Here is a 20,148-nt window from a genome sequence, read left to right as displayed (position 1 = left end):
AACTCCCCCTCCCCCTCCCCTCCACCGCCCTGGAGGTTTGGCAGGTATCACTCGGTTATTATTTTTATGCAAAAAAAAAAAACTTGAATAAACTCAGTTTTCAATCTTTTATATTGAAGAAAACAACGCGTGTGAAATGACACGCATTAGATCCAGCTTCAGTGACCTCTGTGAAGAAAAGAGACTGTAAACCTTCATTTAACCAGCCACTTTGCCAGATAATACACGCTCACATTACATTAAATCGGGGCCTTAATGAGCGCTAAAAAGTGTCACTGAAAACAGCCGGTCTGACCTTTTAGTGGAATTTAGCTCGTCTAATTAACAAGAGGACGCCCTGCTCTTTTCATCTCAGCCCGATGTGTATTCATGAGTCTGTCTGCGACGACAGAAAAGCCCAATTCCCAGCATGGTGATGAGTGCAAACACATAAAATCCAGCTGACATATCTCCGGCCGAGGAAAAGGGAAATTTAATAAATGACGAGCAGGCCTGTGTGTGTGTACAGTCAACTAGCCTGACAAGAGTTTGATTTCCCTCAAGGAGGAATTTTTTCTTCTTCTCTGCAGCAGAAAACACACACACACACACACACACACATGTTTGCGCAGCTATCTTTGCGGGGATTTTCCATTGACTTCCATTAATTTCTACAACCTAAACCTTACTCTTACCCTTATCCTAACCCTAAACATTACATACCTAACCCTAACCCTAAAACAGCGTTTCCCCTTGTGGGAACCAGGCTTCGGTCCCCACAAGGAGCAGTGTGTCCCCACAACGTAGTATATGTCAGGAAAATGGGCCCCACAAGGTATTAGAAACAAACACACACACACACACTGTTAGAGATTTTTTGGTATTATCATCACACACACACCTAAAAAAAACAACAAAATCCAATCATGTGGTGTCTGGGACTCTCAGGTGCTGCGCTCAATGTCTGGATTGTTTATTTCAACTTGAGAAGGAGGAATTGCGAGAGGAGACATAAAAACTAAAAAAATAAACAAAACATCCATCCTGTCACAGCTTTACATCTGCTTCTTTTGTTGCTGTGAATAAATCTAATCAGGAGAGATAAAAAAAAAAAACAACAAAAAAACAAACAACAAAAAAAAAGGAGAAAACCTGATCAGGGAAGGCAGATGAGGCGAGGCAAAATCTAACGCACAAACAATTTTTTCTAAAAAAAAAAAGGAAATGAGCAGAGACGGAGGAATATTGGTGCTGGCGCTCCGTCGCCCCGAGCTCGATGAGCGAACCGGAGGGGATTCGGGAGGTTCGGAGCAGCTGAAGCTCGATTGCGTGAAAAAGAACGAGGTTTTACCCTCGGCGAGGCATTCTGGAAAGAAAAAAAAAAAAAAACTAGAGTTGATGTAAAACTGGCTTAACTTGCTTCACGTCAGCCTCTGCGGTTAGGTGATGAAATCTGCCAGCCCAAATAAAGCGGGAGAAATCTGAGGCAAGACCCGAGTTTGATCTGCTAGGTTTTCTGTGTGGGAGATCCAAAATGACAAACATTTAAACTCCCATCACTTTCATATTGCTTCTTTTTCTTTATTTTGTCTTCAAAGAAGCTAACTGGACGCTTTTGAAGCACTTAGCAAATCAGCACTGATCACTGTTGAATGTATTTCATCTGATTAGATCAATCTAAATGTCTGCATATGCAAAGAACAAAACAGATCTCATAAACTACGGCCTCATCTATAAATAACAGCTTTCAATCGTGTCTTTTAGTTCACTGTAAGTAGAGGAGGGTATGTGCGCCGCTAAAAATAATTTTTTCTGATTGCTTTTGTCGTGTTACTCCTAAGAAAACCATTTTGAATGACTAATACTTATGATTATTACAGTGGCCCGCCGGTACACTGCAAAAAACACAAAAGTATTTTTGGTCTAGTTTCTGGTGCAAATATCTTAGTACGCTTGAAATGAGACAAAATTAACTCACAAGTAATTTTTCTGCAAGATATGGGAGCTTATTTTAAGCAAATAATTCTTTAATATTAATGAAAAAGTATTAATTCCACTAGCAGATCATTTCCCCTGTATATATGAGGAAAATTTCCTTTTTAGAAGTAGAGATGGGCCTGTGGAACATGGACTCCAAATTATTTGCAAAAATGTTGCCTATTTTTTTTGCAGAGCATTTTGTCACCTTCCTGAAACAACGTCCTAAGTCTTTTTTTTCTCCCCAAAAGTTATTTTGTTTGTGCAAAAAGAGGCAAAAACCCCAAATAAATCTATTTTTTGAAAAAAAAATAAAAGTGTTTAGAGGGGGGAAAAAAAATCACTTTTGTCAAAAAATAAGCCATTGTTTTAGGAAGGAGACAATATCTGAAATATATTAAATAAAACTCATATTGGGAAGCCGAAATGCTGGATGCTGCTGTGTTTTAGGCCCCAAAAACAGCATTTCACCATGTGGGAGTGTGACATGCCGTCAAACAAAAGCTCACCACCAGCCTTCCACTCGATGGGTTTTGCTTGACAAAGGTAAATGTTTGCTTAATTGCGGCCAGCTGATCTACTTTTTTTATTTTTTCGTTGTCAAATGAGTGACTCGGTTGAAACGACAGCAGCAGATGTGCTGGACTCAGTTGTCCAGTTGAGGCCGTCCGCCCCGGCAGGTTAAACATAATGGTGAGGCTCAGCGACCCGCCGTCAGAGAAAAGAGCGCCGAGACGGAACAACAAGTTTGTGACGTTTCAGAACGACTCACAGCTCAGTCTGTGCCTAAAGGAGATATAAGAATTTGACATTAAAAAAAAGTTGACGGAAGCTTCAACTTGACATAAAAAAATTTAAAAAAGCAAACAAAAAAAACCACACAAAGCAGCACAAATACACGCCGCACGCTTTTATTCAGATGAATTGACTCCAGCGTTCATTGTTCTTTCTAGCAGGTGTTTGATTGTTTTTCAAATCTGAGCTAAAACCTCGTGTTTTATCTCAGTGCTCTCAGTTGGATCCAGTGGAGCCTCTGAATCTGTAAAAAGGTGATGGAGCTGCTGATAAGATTGGGTTTATTGACTTATAATTAGGGCTTAGATAGAAGTGTTTCCCATCAGCCGACATTGATAACTATTGATTAGCTTTTTGTTTTAAATATCTGAATTATTGCCAAACGCAGGCCGTGACCTTTCCTGTTTTATCCACAGTTTTCACTCCGCTACTATTATTTTGTTAAAGCAGTTATGAGGCACAGTGGCCAAACTTGTTACTCAACAGGTTGTTGCTAGGTAACCAAAGTGAGTGAGTTAGTCGATACCTTGCTCAGACGGCGGTGAGAGGTTGAGCGGCTAAAATATTTCCTACATCCCCCAGAATGCTGTGCGGTTCAAGACCAGAGTTCAGTCAAATTATTTTATCTGCCATGTTATCTACTGATCTCAATCACGTCTATCACGATGTGTTATTGATTTATTGTACAGCTCCAGTTACAATAAATCAGATGAATCTGAGTTTGTGTTAATATTCATCAGAAATATTGAGTGTAGATTTCGATTCCTGTGTGGAAACAGAAAAACTAAAGTGAGTGAAATCAGTAGGTAGGAAAAACATTTGCTATCAGATTTTCAGTTCTTATGATTGCAGTGGTACAAACATGGCCAGTAAAGGTCTGGAAGGTTTCTGAAAAACATTAAAACTATTGGCAAAATGGAGGATATAAATGAATTTTGAAATGAAATGAAATAGAAAATAAAATCATTGACTTTGTTTTGTCCAGTGCTGCAACTAAGCATTTGCCGCTTCCCAGATTTAATCTGGTTTTGCTTTTTTTTTGTGTCACACTTTAACGTTTCGGATCATTGAACAAATTTGCAGAAGAGCAGCGTGGATGCACTGCAACATTTTTGACTAGCTATTCCTGTAATTCTTCTGTCTGCACATCATTAGTGTGTTAATGTTTGAAAGTGAATTTTAACAGAAGCCGGAGATTTTAAGCATATTTTCTGTTGAAATGCTTCTCTGCCATTACAATGATAACTTCTTGTTCACATGCTGGTTCTCTAAAATCAGAATGTGAATTATTTTAATCACACTCAACATCGGTGCAATATTAATTCTTTTTTTTTATCCATTCATCACACTGACTCTTTGCTCTTCGGACACATTCGTGTGATGAAATTATTGTAAACCATTCAGAGTTCTCCATGAATCCAGACTTTTCTCTTTATGGTTTGGTAGAAAATTATAAAATCTAATTGAATTCTGCTATTTTTCAGCTTCACAGTGATTATAGCGTATCCATAACGCAGCTACAGGAAAGTGTTTTTCGTGGACCTTGTTTCTCCACTCCTGAGCGTCTCCTGCTCTAAGAACACAACTCATGCAGAAAACCTTTTCCTCTGCGAAGGCATGAAAACAACAGAGGAGAACGACTGACGGACGTTCTCAACAGACTCCACAGAAAATGGATTTTTTTCTCCCCGTCCTCCTTTAGACCAGTAAGGATAGCGAGACAGCAGGGAGGATGGATGTTAGAGATTTTTTGGTATTATCATTTCATTCTTACTCTGGTTCACCTTAAGTCTATAGATCTTAGTGATTTTCTGTTTAAAGTGATCTTCTGTTTAAAGTGATTTTCTGTTTAAAAAGTTCTCTTCTTTAAATGACCTGGAAGTCACTACTGTCTGTTTATCTTCATGTGAAACAGTTAACAATGTGTTTCTCAGACCTTTGATTAGTTATCACACCTAGGAACTGGGTTGCTAGTTGATTGTATCAGAAGTTTTACGACCTTTGTTGTTTTTCCTGACTGTCCCCTAGGTAGAAATTCCTTAGTCGTAAAAATGTGTTTGATTGTGTTCGTTTCGGGGACTCCTAATCTTATCAGCACCAGCCCCCTTTGCTTTTGTTTTGTGTTAATAAAAAGACAAGCTCTACTGCAGAGTTTCAGAACACATGGTGAACTGGTCAGAGGAGCAGTTCTCTGTGTTTTCTCCTTTTGCAAAAGCTTGGCTATAAAATTCATAATACGTTGTCTGTGGTTCTTTGTTTTATATAGGTTCGAAAGGAAAAATACCTATCAATGGAGGTATAAGAAGTGATAAATAATAAATCAGTCTCATCCTGGATCATAGAAATCCAGCTGTTGGGAGATGAGGTTTAGTGAAATCCCCAGTTTTTTGTGTTAAATTATTTGGTTTTGTCTATAGAAAAACAAAAAGAACCTTCTTGTTTTCCTGAGGTCACTTTTTTTATATATATCCAACAAAAAAAATGGACTAAATTTCAAAAAGTTCTCCTAGGATCTTTTAAGTAGTGCAGAATTGTGAAGTTGAAGAAGAAAATGTAATTTTTCAAGCATGGCATCAATTTGTATTTAGCCCTTTAAAAGAAGATTCAGTGCATCCAACTGGATTGAGAAGTAACTTATTTAGAAAATAATGTCAACTCCATGTGAATAATGTCACCATACATCCAGTTTGCTCCATGAAGGCCTATAGGATTACTGGACAGTGTTAAGCTGCATTCACACATAAGGGCCAAATCGTATTTTTTTGCCAAATGTGACTCATTTCACCGCAATTCAGATCTTTTCACCCCCCCCAAAAAAATGTGATTTGTTCCACTCGATACTAAATTGAATATGTATCCGACCGTTTTCAAGGTCTTTGCAGTCTGAGTGGTCCTGATGCATTTTATCCAACTTGTACCTCATTGAAGTGAGACGTGTGTCATAGCTCCACATCAGAAAAAGTCAGACGTGGCAAATCAGAATGTAAACAATGACTGAAGCAAGACACTTAACTTATTAGCTTCCTTTGTCTTTGTTATGATCTTGTGACAGTACTGTCTGCTCATGTTGCTCAATAACTGTAAAATCGATCCACAGACTGTGGCGTCCATTATTATCCGTAAACGTTGCGCTGCTGTTTGACGTCAAAGTTCTTCTTCTGCGCCTGCGGGTCGCTTTGGAATCGTAAACCGATAGTCCGCTTGTGATCGCATTTAAGTAGTGGTCTGAACAACCACGCAAAAAAAAAAAAAAAGGACCTGAACTTAGCCTTAAAGACTTAAGTTCATCGACGTACAGCATTGTGAAGACCCAAGGGTCAGCAGAAAGGTCAGGGAGGAAGTTGTGGGGAAACTGAAAGCAGAGTTAGCTCATAAATCAATACCCAATAGCTTTATTGATCACAAAACAAAAAGAGTTCAATCCACAGCAAACCAACAAGAAGACGTCCACCTGAACTGAACGGTGGACTGAAAGCAGCGGAGCAGCAGCCGGTGTTATCTGAGTGCAATGCAGACATACTTCTCTGTCCTTGAGCTTCATGGCCAGTACTAGCTGGTTCCTGTGGTGGGCCAGCGCTTCTCTGTAGCTGCTTTTAGAGAACAGCGCCGAGCCGAGGTTCCCGTGAGCCCGGCATTCACCCGACTGGTCTCCTGCGAAGTTGAACGTACTCCCCGTTAGTCGCTTTTCACGCGTTTTACACATCATGGTCCCTCCCGTCGTTCCGTACCTAGAGTCTTGGTCACCTCCAGGTCCTGCTGCATGTGAGCCATGCTTTTCTCCACGTCTCCGAGGTTCCAGTACGCCGAGCTGAGAGCGGAGAAGACGGAGCCGCGGAGCTTCAGCGAGCACGTGCCGATCTTCAGCCCCGCCTCCAGCACCACCACCGAGGCGCCGTGGTAACCGTGCGTCAGCAGCTCCTGGCCGATGACGGACACCACCACGAACGGGCTCTTGTCCAGCTTCATCCTCTGAAGCTGCTGGTAGGTGAGCTCAAGAGTGTCTGCAAACAAAACGACGTCATTTAGAGAGAGACATGCATCCGAGAACCGACAGAGCTTCACTTCGTGCAAATGAAGCAACGAGTTGTGACTGTTCAATACATTTCACTCCACTAACGAAGGAAAGGCCTTCAGTATGACAATAGATGGCACTAAGGTATGACGGGTCATTGTAGATAAAGAAAAAAAAAGATAAATTCACACTTTGTAGAAAAAGTAAATTTCAGAGTTTCAAAGATGGACATTTTTCAACATTTTAATCTCAAAAATTCGGTAACACTTTATTGGACGGGGTGTGAATAAGGCTGACATGACTCCGTCATAAACATGACATAACACCTGTCATGACCATGAGCACGTCTTCATGAATATTTATGGCTGTTATCATAAAGTGTCATTCGGTAAATCATGACACTTTTAATGCAAAGTTGACATTATTCAAAATGTCTTTGTTATGACAACTTGGCATTAATGAAGAATCATGATCTGACATAAATTTGTTATAAAAGTATTACTGATTAAACTTTAAAAATGATGTAACTTTATGTTATTAAAGCTAAAGTTTAATCAGTACTTTAAACTGATTAAACTTTTTAAACCCAGAACTTTTCTTATCTTTTCCAGAAAATTTCTAAGCTTATTCTCTTTTTTCTAGCAAATGTTTGACTTTTTAAACCAAGTAATGTCCTTGTTTTTTCTAGAAGATTTTTTAGGATTAATCTCAAAACTCCTTGGTCCTTTTTTTTAAAGAAAATTTTCAACTTTTCAAATACAGAAATGTCCTTTTTTTAATAAAAACATTATTAATTCTTTGGCACAAACTTACTCCTTCTCCCCTTTTTTCTGTCTACAGTGTCCCTCATACGCCATTGTACTAAAGTGATATGTACCTTACAAATAATATTTCTGAGAATTCATGTCAAAGGGCCATTTTAAATGAACGATCTCATTCTGCCACCTTAGAACTAAATAGATTTTTGAACTGATTCATAATTTATCAGCGGTTTCACTTTTTAATAGAAATTATTTACTATCAATGCCCAATTTCCTTTATGGAACCTTGAAGAGAATTTTCTTCCAGTCAGGATAGTTTTATCTAAACATAGTTTGCGTCGACATTTAGAATCCGACTTCTGGATTTCATTTAAAGTTCCAGAAAACTTTGCCTTCCTCGACACATCTGTGTGTGTGTGCAGGACAAAATCTTATTTAGCGATCTTACATTTAATACTGCTCAAAATGAGCTTTTTGTTTTTCCGAAACCTAAAATTGTGGATAATTTAAATCTATTATCCAAAGAATGGAGCAAAATTTCTTTACAACTATGTAAACAAAAAAACAAAAAGTTAAATAAAAAACTTGATGATTTTTGATTTGATCTGTGAGAAACTGTTTGTTTGCATCCTGGTTGGGAACATCGTAAACAAAAGAAAGTCGTAGATTAGAGAAGAAATACTTGGATGGGATTTTTATTCAATTTCAGACGTAATAAAACATCTTTAATCAAGATGTTTTATCATGGCAGTGCATTAAGTTTGTTGCGGTAACACATTTCACTAAAGCTTGGAGTGACTACAGTTATCCAGTGTAGTCACTGTAAAAGATTGATTAGTTGGAGTTTTATTGCTAAAATTCACAGCTTTTACTTTTGTACCTGGACTTTCTTTCTCTCTCCAAAACCACAAAGAATCTGTAACTAGTCTCTACATGGTTGACCAATCTAAAATACACCAATTACAAAAAAACAAGAACAACAACAATAGAAACAAAAACAAATTCCAACATGGTACAAATGGATCCAAGGAACCAAAGAATCAATCAAACAAAGGTCCAGAAGTCAAACTTTGGGAATCCAGTATCGATCATCAGTAAAGAAAAAGATCCTCCATTTTGGCAAGTTACAGTAAATGCCTATGAAAATGTGAAGTCACTTCTGTTCAGAGAGCAAAATTTATGAATCATTCTCAATAAACCCCTCTGACATGTTGATGGGGTGTATTAACTTCGCCAACAGACCAGGAACCCTGCTACATTTTAGTTTTGTTCAAAAAGTCCCCCAAAAAAGGCAGAACTTCTAAGTTTAATCAAGATGTTTTTCATAAAAACAAGCAAACGAAAGACTCTTTGGATGGTGATGGGAGTGTGGTGTAATATCCAGCAGCAGCCATGACAACATGACTTGAAACCGAACCCTGCAGCGGAGCGGCTACTGCAGATGTGACACATGACAGGGAGGTAGTTCTACCACCCAGTAGCAGCCGTCCTCAGAACTTCATCCTCTGTAATCTTCAAAGCAAGCGATCCTCCATGTGTTACTGGGATCGCAACGCCGGGGTAAGCAGCAGGCGCTCCAACAGGTGGGGCCACGGTGAAGGCCGATGGAAGAGGAGGGAGGCAGAGACTGACAGCGGTGAAGAGGAGGATCCTTCTCGAGATTCTTCATGTCTTTTTTTTTAAGGGTTCTATAAAAATTAGACATTTCTTACAAGTTGACACCCCATCTCCCAAGGCAGCCTCCTTAGTTTGTGCTTAGCAAAAATTTACATCAACGATGACAGTTTGACGTAACAGTCAGCATCCTGACAGGAGCTTGAGGAGCAAATGATAGACGTCCAATGTTTCACTACTTTAGTTTCTTGCAAGTATATCCTGCAAGATTTGTCCTGAAAGGGCAACAGGGAGACACACTGACATGCAACAGCTGATGCAACGGGTCTGATAAAACAAACTTAGGGTGTGTTCACACCAGCCCTGTTAAGTCTGCTTTAATCCAACTCTGGTCCAGTTGTCTAGAACGTCCGGTTTGGTTGGGGAGGTGTGAATATGTAATCTAACTCTGATGAAGATCAAAAAAGTGAACTCTGCTCCACTAGCAAACCTCGGTCTCGGTTCTCTTGAAATGAACTCTGACGCCGTTTGAATGAATGTGTGAACAGGAATCCAAAAGAAGGAAGCAGACTATTGTACAACTGCTGCACACGCCAATTTGTGTTTGCATTTTGTGCAGAAGGAAGCTGAGAACACTGTCTTCTTCTGAGGTCTTTATGTCGTTTCCTTCAATGATGCAGCGCCACCACAGGCAAGGTGGTGAACAGGTTTTCACAGAGGGTTTGGTTTGTTTGACACAGTGCAGTGTGAAAGTGAAATGCACTGGACTATCAGGTGTGAAAACACCTGTAAAATAACCATTTTCTTTCTTTAGTTTCAAAATAAGGCAACCTCTAACTGGTTGAGGGGCAATTTAATGAAAATCAGCTATGCTAGATAATTTAAACAAGAACAACTAATGGAAAGATCACTTATTCTTACATTCTTACTAAGTAAGATAACAGGTCAGGAGCTTTTACCCTTTATAAGAAAAGCGAACTCACAAGACCACCCTGGAAATAACCTAATATGAATAACATACCTGTAGTTGTTTTGGTTTTATCTTGTATATGCTTCTTTTCTGTTACATCAAAATACTTTGCTTCATTTCCTGCCTTCGTCCTACTTTTTCATGACTTTCTTTTCTCTCATCTCTGTTTCAAGTCAGAGGTTCTTCTGTTTCAGTCAGAATAATCACACACATTTTCCATCACACTTCAACAGGAGTCGTCTCCTGAATAAAACAACAAAAAGAAAGTAGATACTTTATCTATTTAAAATAGATACTTTCTTTTTGTTGCTTTGAAAGGCTTCTTTGTTCCAGTATCTCTAACCTGGTTAAATTTATATATTATTTTTTTTGTTTCAGATTTTTGTTGGATTGCTTCGGCATTGCTGTGGTTGAACAGCAGGGTGAGGTTATCTACATGTCTAGATTACCTCTGAGTGGTGATTTCATTGCCGCCTCCACCATGCCGACAAGCAGCTGGAGACTCTTGGGATCCTGCGCGAGGCCCGACGCGAACGCCGCCAGCGCATCGGCATGACGACCCAGGTACTGCAGGGCAACCCCTTGTCGAAAGTAGGCCTGCAGAGACAAAAGCAATCAGAAATTTCTTTTGATCATTCTGTTTAAACATGTCCTATTTTGCTGGTTCCATTTCCCATGGAAGGATTGTTTTTTTACAGATCAGTCTCCTATTATACTGCCATGGCATAGCGACAGTTTTTGTAATAGATATGTAAAAAACAACAACATATTCTTAGAAAAGTTACGTACTGCAGCTCTAAATTTATATTTAACATCTGAAATGTCAACCACTTGCATCCATTTACACCCAGTGACAAAAAGGAAGGTCGGGAACTGGCGAATTGGTTTGATTTGGCCACGAATCAAACCAATTCTGGTAACATATGCAAAAAAAAAAAAAGTCAGCAACCTAATGTGGGAACCAATGGGTATGTGGAGAAGGTACTGGTCACAAAAGACAGAACACCTAAAGGAAGGATTTTACAACAACGTAGATTTGACAGGAAACCGTGTTAGGCTTCTACAATCACTGGATGACTCATCTTAATCCTAAAGTGATGAACGGTGAACAAACTCAGCGTTCACCAAGATACCAAAATCTTGCTTTGGTTGGTTTGAGCCAATAAAATGTGGACTTGATAATGATACGATAATGATCCAATGGCCTTAGATCGTTGTCCTGTTGCGCAACTCAGTGGTACTTCAAGTTTCATGGGTCAGTCCAGGTCCAGCAGTTGGTTTGACCTTGAAACTCCTTGACTGATAAGTTGGCATCTATCAGTCGGGCCGGGCTGGGTCTGATATTTTCGTGATGGTTGGGTTGGTCTCAAGCCTTTGTGGCATTTATTACAGCAGTACAGACGAAACCAAACGAGAATGCATGATATAAAGTTGTGTTCATCCACTTATGAGTAAAATAATGGAGGAATAGACAGTTTAACCTGTTGAGGAAATGAAGAAAGTAAGTAGGGTGCAGAGGTTAATCATTTGTCGATTGTAACAAGCTTCGTACACTGCTCTGCTCAAGCAACGGCGGAGACAGGATGCTTTCAATCAACCATCCAGATGATTTGCACCTGACTCACCCTGCCGTTACAACAAGCAGCAAAATGGAGCGTTAAACAAAAGCTACAAGCAGGAGTAGTTACACTGCTTACTTAAATTATGGTCTAAGAATAAAAGCAGTGAAATCTTAATTTAAATAATATGTTGGGTTTACTTCGGGCTTGGTCCTTTAATTATAGATAATTAGCCGGGTCCGGGTCGGACACACTTGTGTTGGATTTTTTAGGCCCAACCTAAAGTCCAATTTTTAAATAAGGCCAGCTTGGTTTGAAAATATAATAAATGAAGTTTGAAAACAACTTTCTGGATTACCTCAGATTATCTTTGTCTGATGATGAAATATGTGTGATGACATTTAATTGTGACAAAAAGGGGAAAAAGTGGAGTCTGTGAGGCTCAAATGCCTTTTCACAGCACTGTGTTTGCAACACGGCAGAGTTATTCAGCGATCTCCACCTAACTGAACTGATTAAAGAGTCAATGCGGCATCACACAGGAGGCGCGCACTTCATTAGCAGCCCTCACACATTTTCTCAGCGAGATTAGAGACAATGAATCATGACATCAAATTCATGAGGAGGATCAAGCTGACACGCTCCACAAACAGACTCTCCTACTGCTGACCTCACTGTAACTTAATTGTCTTGTCTACCTCTGTCTTCACATTCATTCTCCTCCTTCTCCCTCATTTATCATCCTGCCCTCTCTGCTCCCGTTCAACTTTATCTGTCATGACGGGGGACCGAATGAAGACAAAGAAGAGAGGAATTAGATTACGTGTGTGCTCTCGTTCCCGCCCGCCACTTTGTGCGCCCACGCCGCCTTTGCCCCGGCAATCGTCCTTAGACGGCTAGATTGAAACGAATGGAGTCGGCGGACAGGTTTAATCTAATGCCTGAAGACTCTAGTCCTCAGTATGTTAGCGCTGATGCTAACTGTGAGCAGGTCAGGGTGTCATTTCACTTCTGATTAACGCAAAGTGGGATAAATTGTCAGGAGTTGCAGCTGAGGCCTTGAAAGCACTTTGTCAGACAAAACATGTTCTCGTTTATTGATGCAATCGTTGTAACGCACAAAGTTAAAAGCCAGCTTTAAAAAAAAAAATAGGTTTAGGAAGCAAAGATTCTACCAATATTTTAAGTAAAATCTTTAAAAAATCTTTAAGGGGCAAGTCTAATTCAAGTCTGAATTTTTTTAAAAAAAAGTAAGTCCAAAATAAGTCTTAAATAACTTTAAAAATTATGTAGCTTTGCGTTATTAAAACTAAAGTTTAATCAGTAATACTTTTATAACAAATTTATGTCAGGTCAGGATTTCTTGGTTAATGTCAAGTTGTCATAACAAAGACATTTTGAATAATATCAACTTCGTATTAAAAGTGTCATGATTTACCAAATGACACTTTATGACAACAGTCATAAATACTCATGAAGACTTACATGACAGGTGTTATGTCATGTTTATGACGGTGTCATGAAGGACATTTGCTGAAAGAACAACACTCGCAGAGCTGCAATTAAGCCAAAAGCTTACAAAAAATATGTACAGTTTGCATTTAGGATTAAAAAGTCCTTAAGTCAGTGTATATGTCCTACCCAGAAATGCTCAATAATTATATTATAACATGATGTGAAGCTCCAAAAAAGTAAGTTTTGCATAATACCTCTCCTAAATATGCAGCAAGATAAGAGTCCATGTGATGATAGTCTAAGATTCCTCTGGTTTAGATTTTCCGAATAATCAAAGTGAAAAAAAAAAATCAGCTTTCACAGTTAGGTCTCTACTTTAAAGCAGCATCAGAAGGACAGATTCTCACTTTGTTTGAGCTCAAAGCGTCGATGCCAAGAGTCCATGCTGAGTGAGAGAGAGACAGCCAGCCGACCTCTGACCCCCATCCAAGCTGGAGAGGAGAGCAGCAGGTCTGGACCGGGACGGGCAGCCGAGTTAGTAGCCGCGGCGACATATGGACGCCCCACCTGTCTCCCCGACTCTACTTAGCGCTTCCCCTTCAATCCGTCTCCCTCACACTGATTCGGCTGCTGGAAAGAGGATGCGTTGCTTCCTGTACCTTCTATTCTTGAGCTTGTGGGACGGTGATTTCTATCAAACCAGGATGATTACATCCAAGGAGGAATATTACAATCACAGAACGTATGCAATTATCTCTGCAAGGCTGTGCGCGAGTGGATGTGTGTGCGGCACCACGTGTAAAGTGGGGGATGTATGCAGTGGTGGGAGCTAAGATATGTGGGGGCCTGTGTGTGTGTGTGTGTGTGTTGGAGCTTTTTAGCCCTATCTGGGGTGTGAACATGCCAGAGACTGACAGCAGGAAGAGTCTGCCTCTACCACCACCTACAGCCCCCATAAACACATTCTGACTTTTAGCTCAGTCTGGCCCTGCTGCCTGTGGGACACACAAAAGGACCGAGACGCCCTCACAAACAAACACTACCACATCCTCTCTGAGCATCCTAAACACATCCTCTCCCTCTCTCCTTGTGTTTTTCGCGGCGGTGTTTTGAAACACTTTGAAAGAGCTTGTCAGATATCAGCAATTCGTCTGGACTGCAGGTATCTCCCACCGACTCCCCGTCGGCCTCGCAGACAGATCCTTCACCATCAGCTGACAGCTCTCTGTCCGTTAAAGCGAACAGATCGATAAAAAGGGACAGGGCTAATTTAGCTGCTGTGTACAGTACTGCAGTCTGTTTATATTAATGACATATGGTGTGTGTGTGTGTGCGTGTGTATTCATTTCTCTCTGTGCACATAAAAGCATCCAGGGAGAGTAATAATCGATCAGATGACGACGAGAACAGTACAGCCCACTGTGAAAATGGAGGAGCGCTTCGCTCAGCGGCCGCTCCTCTGAGCTTTAAAACTTCGCCGTTTAGTTTCAGTCTCATGGAGTTCCTGTCAGCCGCAGCGGGGGAGCTGCTTTCTTTCACATGAAAACATTTTAAAAGCCCACTCCACACAAGCCGTCCAGTAATAAACAGATAAACATAGCTCAGCAAACCAGACATTAGCAGCCAGAAAGCGGATACGTCCCTCTAGAGGCGGCGGAGCTCGTTTTGGCCTCGCATGTAGGAAGAAGTAAAAGTCTCCCGCTGCAGTTTTAGCAACTTCTGCACTTTCATTTGTTGCTCTGCTCTGTGCTGCACATCGTTTTGTACAGGTGCTACACTACTGATAGAGTCTGATAGCACCAAAGTTTGTTGATTAGGGATGAGAAACAAAAAAACAAAAAAGAAAGATGGACGATTCCGATTCAATTAATAAACATGAAGAATTGATCTTAAAGTAAATTTATGATTTCATTTTCAGGAATGAAATAAGGAAACTTGGAACTTTGAACAGAATGTTGGACATGGTTTATGGTGAACATGACACATAATTTATCCTTCATCCACTACATCAAAGCAAACATGACTTGGAAAAAAAGTCAGTCTTGATTAACTCTATTAAATTCAAAGAAATCTAACCAATGGTGGCACTCAACTAAAGTTTTTTGATTGCAGGGTATGTAACAAATTAATCACAATTAATCATATTTTAATACAAAACTATATATTGAGAATATGAAAAATATTTTCAATTCAAAAACACTTTTTTTGCCTGAATTATTGAATAAATAAACATGAGAACATATGGATTTATACTAAAATACATATTCCGACATGGACATAATGTCACAATATTTTCAGGTACTATTGTGAATTTGCGATAACAATAAGAGTAGCGATAAAATCGATTTATTACACCTTTTTTTTAGGTGGCTGTGACTGCATGGCACAACAATTACTGCACCAAATATACATAAACATTGCTCTCAAAAACCTACCTATTTGTAATGCACTTCTTTCAGACACCAGCAGTCACAGACAGAAGTGAGGTCTGTATCAATAAACTACTCACAGTAACCGCATTTAATCATATTTTCAAATGTATTGATATTTATTGATACTCCCATTGAACAAACACTGGAGAAAATAGTAAAATATTAACAATCTTGACATCATTGACCATTTTGGGGATTTTAAACTTTAACTGGAATTTATTGTGACAATGATAAAACAACATTCTTACTATGATAAAAAATGTATCACAATAAATGATAAACGATAAACACTCTCTCCTAGTGATACAAAAAAAGTATTAAACTTTATGGTGTAAGGACTTGTTCCTATGAAATGAAACATAGTAATTCTGACCTAAATGGAAAACTGAGAGCACAAAAAATAAAGATTATAAAGCAACAAAGTATGACGGAAAGTCTAAGGGAGCTTCAAGTCGGTTAAAAAAAGAAACGACCCATAAATCTGAATTGAGATATTTCCGTCTGTGACAAAGTGAATAAAAACTTTTCTGACTTCTGCTCATCTCTAAAGCAGAAACACATCAGTGGAAACTAAACCCCGGAGTGCGAGCCATCCAGCGAGGGAGGTGTCGTACGTGTCGGAGCAAAGGATGCGCACCGGATGAACAGATGCTTCAATTACCGCTCGTAACTCACATTAATCGAGAGCAGATGGGAGCACAAATGGCGGCGGGGAGAAAGGGAGCGAGCGAGCGAGAGTGGGCCTGACCGAGAGAGGATCACAAAAACACAGACGTGATAGAGATTGATGCGTTTGGAAATCACAGAATCTGTGCTAAAAACGCCCAGACGAAACCTTCACTCTGGATCTAGATGGAGAGAAAATGGATCTGACCCGACTTCTTTCCACCGCCTCCATCCTGAGTGAACACATTTAACAGATAACAGAGGATGACGCTCTGAGGATAAACACTCAGAACATGAGAGACCATCAGACATCGTATCTGCTGCTACATTCACAGGAGATGTTAATTCATTGAGATGCTATTTCAGCTGTAGGCAGGTAGGAGCTTCAGATCGAAAGGCTGTATCAAGACAGAAGTTAAAGTTAAAGTGATGGGGAAAAAAGTGTTTGCCCTTCCTGATTTCCTATTTCTGTGCATGTTTGTCACACTTCAGTGTTACAGAACATCAAATCAATTTAAATTTCACTCGAAGACAACGCAAGCACAAACAAAATGCAATTCTGAAATGAAATCCAAAACCTACATGGCTCTTTGTGGAAAAAGCGATTTCCCCCGTTTAAACATATTGTTGTTTATCACACCTGAGTTCAAGTGTCTAGTCACAACCGGACCTGATGATTATTGACACACCTGGTCTCGATCAAGACGCCTCTGAAACCAGACCGGGGTGAAGCGAAGAACACCAAAAGATTCTCAAAAGCTTGACGTCATGCAGAGATCCAACGAAATTAAGGAACAAATGAGAAAGAAAGTAATTGGCTGGAAAGGTTTAGACTGAAATTGCTAAAGCTCTGGGACTCCAGGTCGTCACAGTGATGAGAGCCATGAACAACACATGGAGAAAACGTGGAGCAGTGGGGAATCTAGGAGCGGCGGACCCATCAGAATGAACCCAACAGCGCAGTCCAGCCTGAGTTCTACCGAGATGAGTTTTTTCAAAATTGCAGTTTTTCCATTGAACAAATTTATCTTCGAAATGTCAAATTGTGCAATTATATGGTCAATGGAAGTACAGTTAGTCATTATCTATTGTGTTTAAAGTGCAATGTAAAATATGTTATCTTCAGACAACAATACAATACCCATCATTAAATTACAAATTTGCATTTTAAATACTGCAAAATTAACAGGAAGAGGCTGTATGTGTGTCCCTAAAGGAAAACACAGAGACAGTCTGAGTTGGATGTGTGATAATTGAGGATAAATGCAAAAAATAGAGGCAGATATTCTAAAAATTAAGTTGCAACCTGAAGAAATGTAGTATTCAGTCACAGGTATAAATCATGTCAGAATTAGAAATGATAGAACCAAATTCAGAGTTTACACACATTTACCAGCTTATGGAAAAAGACACATACACACATGCACACACACTCACTAATTGGTGCTAGGTTAATCTGCATGAATATTTATCATCGTTTCTCTGGGACACTCGCTAAGAAGCGATAATTGAGTTGGAGTGGCTATAAGCTCCGTTTCCACTGGGGCCAATAAAGATGTTACAGGACCAGCTGTGGACTATCCAGTGGAGAGCTGCGGTGTGTGTCCCGTAGAAACACACACCTCTGTGTGGTGGAGGTCCAGCTGAACCTTTAAATTCTTAGAAAACATATTTTTCTTCATGTAAAGCCCACACTTGTCAAGGTCACCGATGAGTGGACTCTTTTTGACATGTCTCTGATGCTGCACTTAACGTCACACGTCTTTAACAACCATATTCACTTTTAACCAAGTACAAGAAACATCTCAACCGTGAGTCTCCATACATAAAGAAAACAAAATAAAAACCAACAATCTATCCTGAGTGAAGTGTGTAATGACTCTGTGAAAGTCTTCCACGTCCTCCCACATGAATGCAGCTGCTAGATTTGGCAGCTGCTCTTGTACCGTAATGGCAAAATTCAGTTAGAACATAATGTGAATTAAGATGATGCAGACAGGGGTTCTGTCAGTGAGTGAAAGCTGTGCTACTCCATCACGCTCAGGTCACTTTTTGCAAAGATGTGGCGGATCAAAGTAACAGGAACAGGAAACATCAGGCTGCAGGAAGTTTTCACCTTGCAAACTTCACTCTTTGACTTGTTTGATGTTTTTATTTTACAGAAATTTAAACAAAATTTGCCACTTTAGGAGTTTTGGGAAAAACATACTTGCAGACAAAAAATGTTTTTATTGTGCAAAGTGAAAAACGTATCAATTTTGGACACTTCTGACTTTTCTTACAATGTTCTCTCAGAAAATGGCCTTTTCTTGAATCTGTATGCTCCAGTTAACGATTAATTGATTACTAAATTGGTTGCTGATTATTTCAACAACCGATTCATCACGATTAATCGTTTAAGACCTACATGAGACAGTAACAACCAATACTACGGACTAAAACTAGTTAGAAACCAAACTAATACTACTGTGGTGACAATAAGTAGATAGAATTATTGCTTCGTGTCTTTTGGTAAGACAACTAAGAGTTATGGAAAAAGTTACAGATAAAAAGTTCTTATTTAGGACATAAGATCCTGTTGAAGACAGAACAAAAACCCTGAAGTGTGTGTGTGTGTGTGTAGGTTTGTATGTGTGTGTGTTCATTGTCTACTGGCTCAGGGGTCACGGGGTTAAAGAGGTGCTGCTGATTTGAGTGCTGCTACGGCAGAGGGAATTTATCAGCTTCTCTTTGAAATGTGATTTCTGGAGGTCAACCAAGAGAAGCAGCTGACGTTTTTTTTTTTTTTTCATTCTCTGTTTTTATCTGTTTTAAAGTGGTCCAACTTTAACTCGGCTGCAGCTGTTCAAACACCTGATCCCTGGCACTTACTCCGCGGGCTTCCAGAAAACACTATTTGCAGCTTGAGCACACAAACATGGGGGCCACAAGTGTTACTTTCCACTAAGTGCATTTTAAGTCTTCCAGGATAAGCAGAGTGGGACGCCTGGGACTTTGACGCGAGACTGAAAAAAGAAAGAAAGACAGAAAGAAAAGCATTCTCTCTGTCACAACCGAGTTAACCTCAGCGAACACACATCTCTGGTCTCTGGGTGACCAAAAGCAATTCCCTTTTTTTTTTTAATTATCTTTAGGTGCAGAACTCAAGTCATTCCCTTGATGCTCTTCCGGATGTAAAGACACTCCCAGGAGCCGACAACTCATCTTTCTGTGGACCTAATCCACACGCACACACACATCTACACACTCGCATATCGGCACATGAATGGAAAAATATGCACAAAGGGGAATCGGGCAGGGAATCCCAGCAGCCTTCTGATCATGTTAACTGTATCGCAATGGAGGGGTCGTTCCTGGTTGCCTGGGTAATTAGGCTGCCATTCAATGGGAAGCCGCTGGATTTGTGGATGTGGTTGTTCATTAAGATGGGTCTGATTGCCCTGTGACCTTTAACAAAACAGAAGCATGTCTACCTGCTGGGGCCAACAACATTGTTTTTTTTCTTTACATTATTCCTTCATCAAAAACATCCCTGGAGTGTTGCTTGATCCTTTCATTCATGTTTGAGAAACCCTTTTAATCTCCCATGGCAACCATTCCAGGATGCCTAAAGACGTCCGCTCACAAAACCCCGACTATTTCCAGAAAGCTTCTCCTTCTGAGCTGCAGTCTCCAAGCCGAGCTCCCACAGAGCTCCTCCTCCACTCGGCTCCTTCAGACTAGCCAGCAGCAATTAGCAAACACCTGGTGGACCTATCCAGCCCAACGCTACTATGAAAGATGTCGAAGGCTTAACGGAGGACCGCTGCTGTGATGATGTGTCAGGAAGAGCAGGAGCTTCTTAAAGAGACAGAGGCCCAATTTCAAGGTGTTATATTGAGAAGTCAAATTTCTTTTGAGTCATATTTTATATTTGCAGCATTTTCAT

General features: G+C 40.0%; 1 protein-coding gene across 3 annotated transcripts in view; it reads right to left on the bottom strand.

Annotated features, from left to right (window-relative positions):
• LOC102236192 (tetratricopeptide repeat protein 28-like) overlaps window positions 1-20,148 on the bottom strand; it is a 115,198-nt gene that overhangs the window by 40,572 nt on the left and 54,478 nt on the right. For all 3 annotated transcript variants that reach the window (XM_014473687.2, XM_023338511.1, XM_023338512.1), the window contains 3 exons: window positions 10,558-10,705; window positions 6,480-6,752; window positions 6,272-6,402 (listed from right to left, as the gene is read on the bottom strand). In XM_014473687.2, the coding sequence (XP_014329173.1) occupies window positions 6,272-6,402; window positions 6,480-6,752; window positions 10,558-10,705 (552 nt within the window). The remainder of the gene's footprint in view (window positions 1-6,271; window positions 6,403-6,479; window positions 6,753-10,557; window positions 10,706-20,148) is intronic.

Source organism: Xiphophorus maculatus, chromosome 8 (genome assembly GCF_002775205.1).
Source record: "Xiphophorus maculatus strain JP 163 A chromosome 8, X_maculatus-5.0-male, whole genome shotgun sequence".
NCBI lineage: Eukaryota > Metazoa > Chordata > Actinopteri > Cyprinodontiformes > Poeciliidae > Xiphophorus > Xiphophorus maculatus.
The sequence above is the reverse complement of the archived record's forward strand: the minus strand, read 5'-3'. Positions and strand labels throughout refer to the sequence as shown.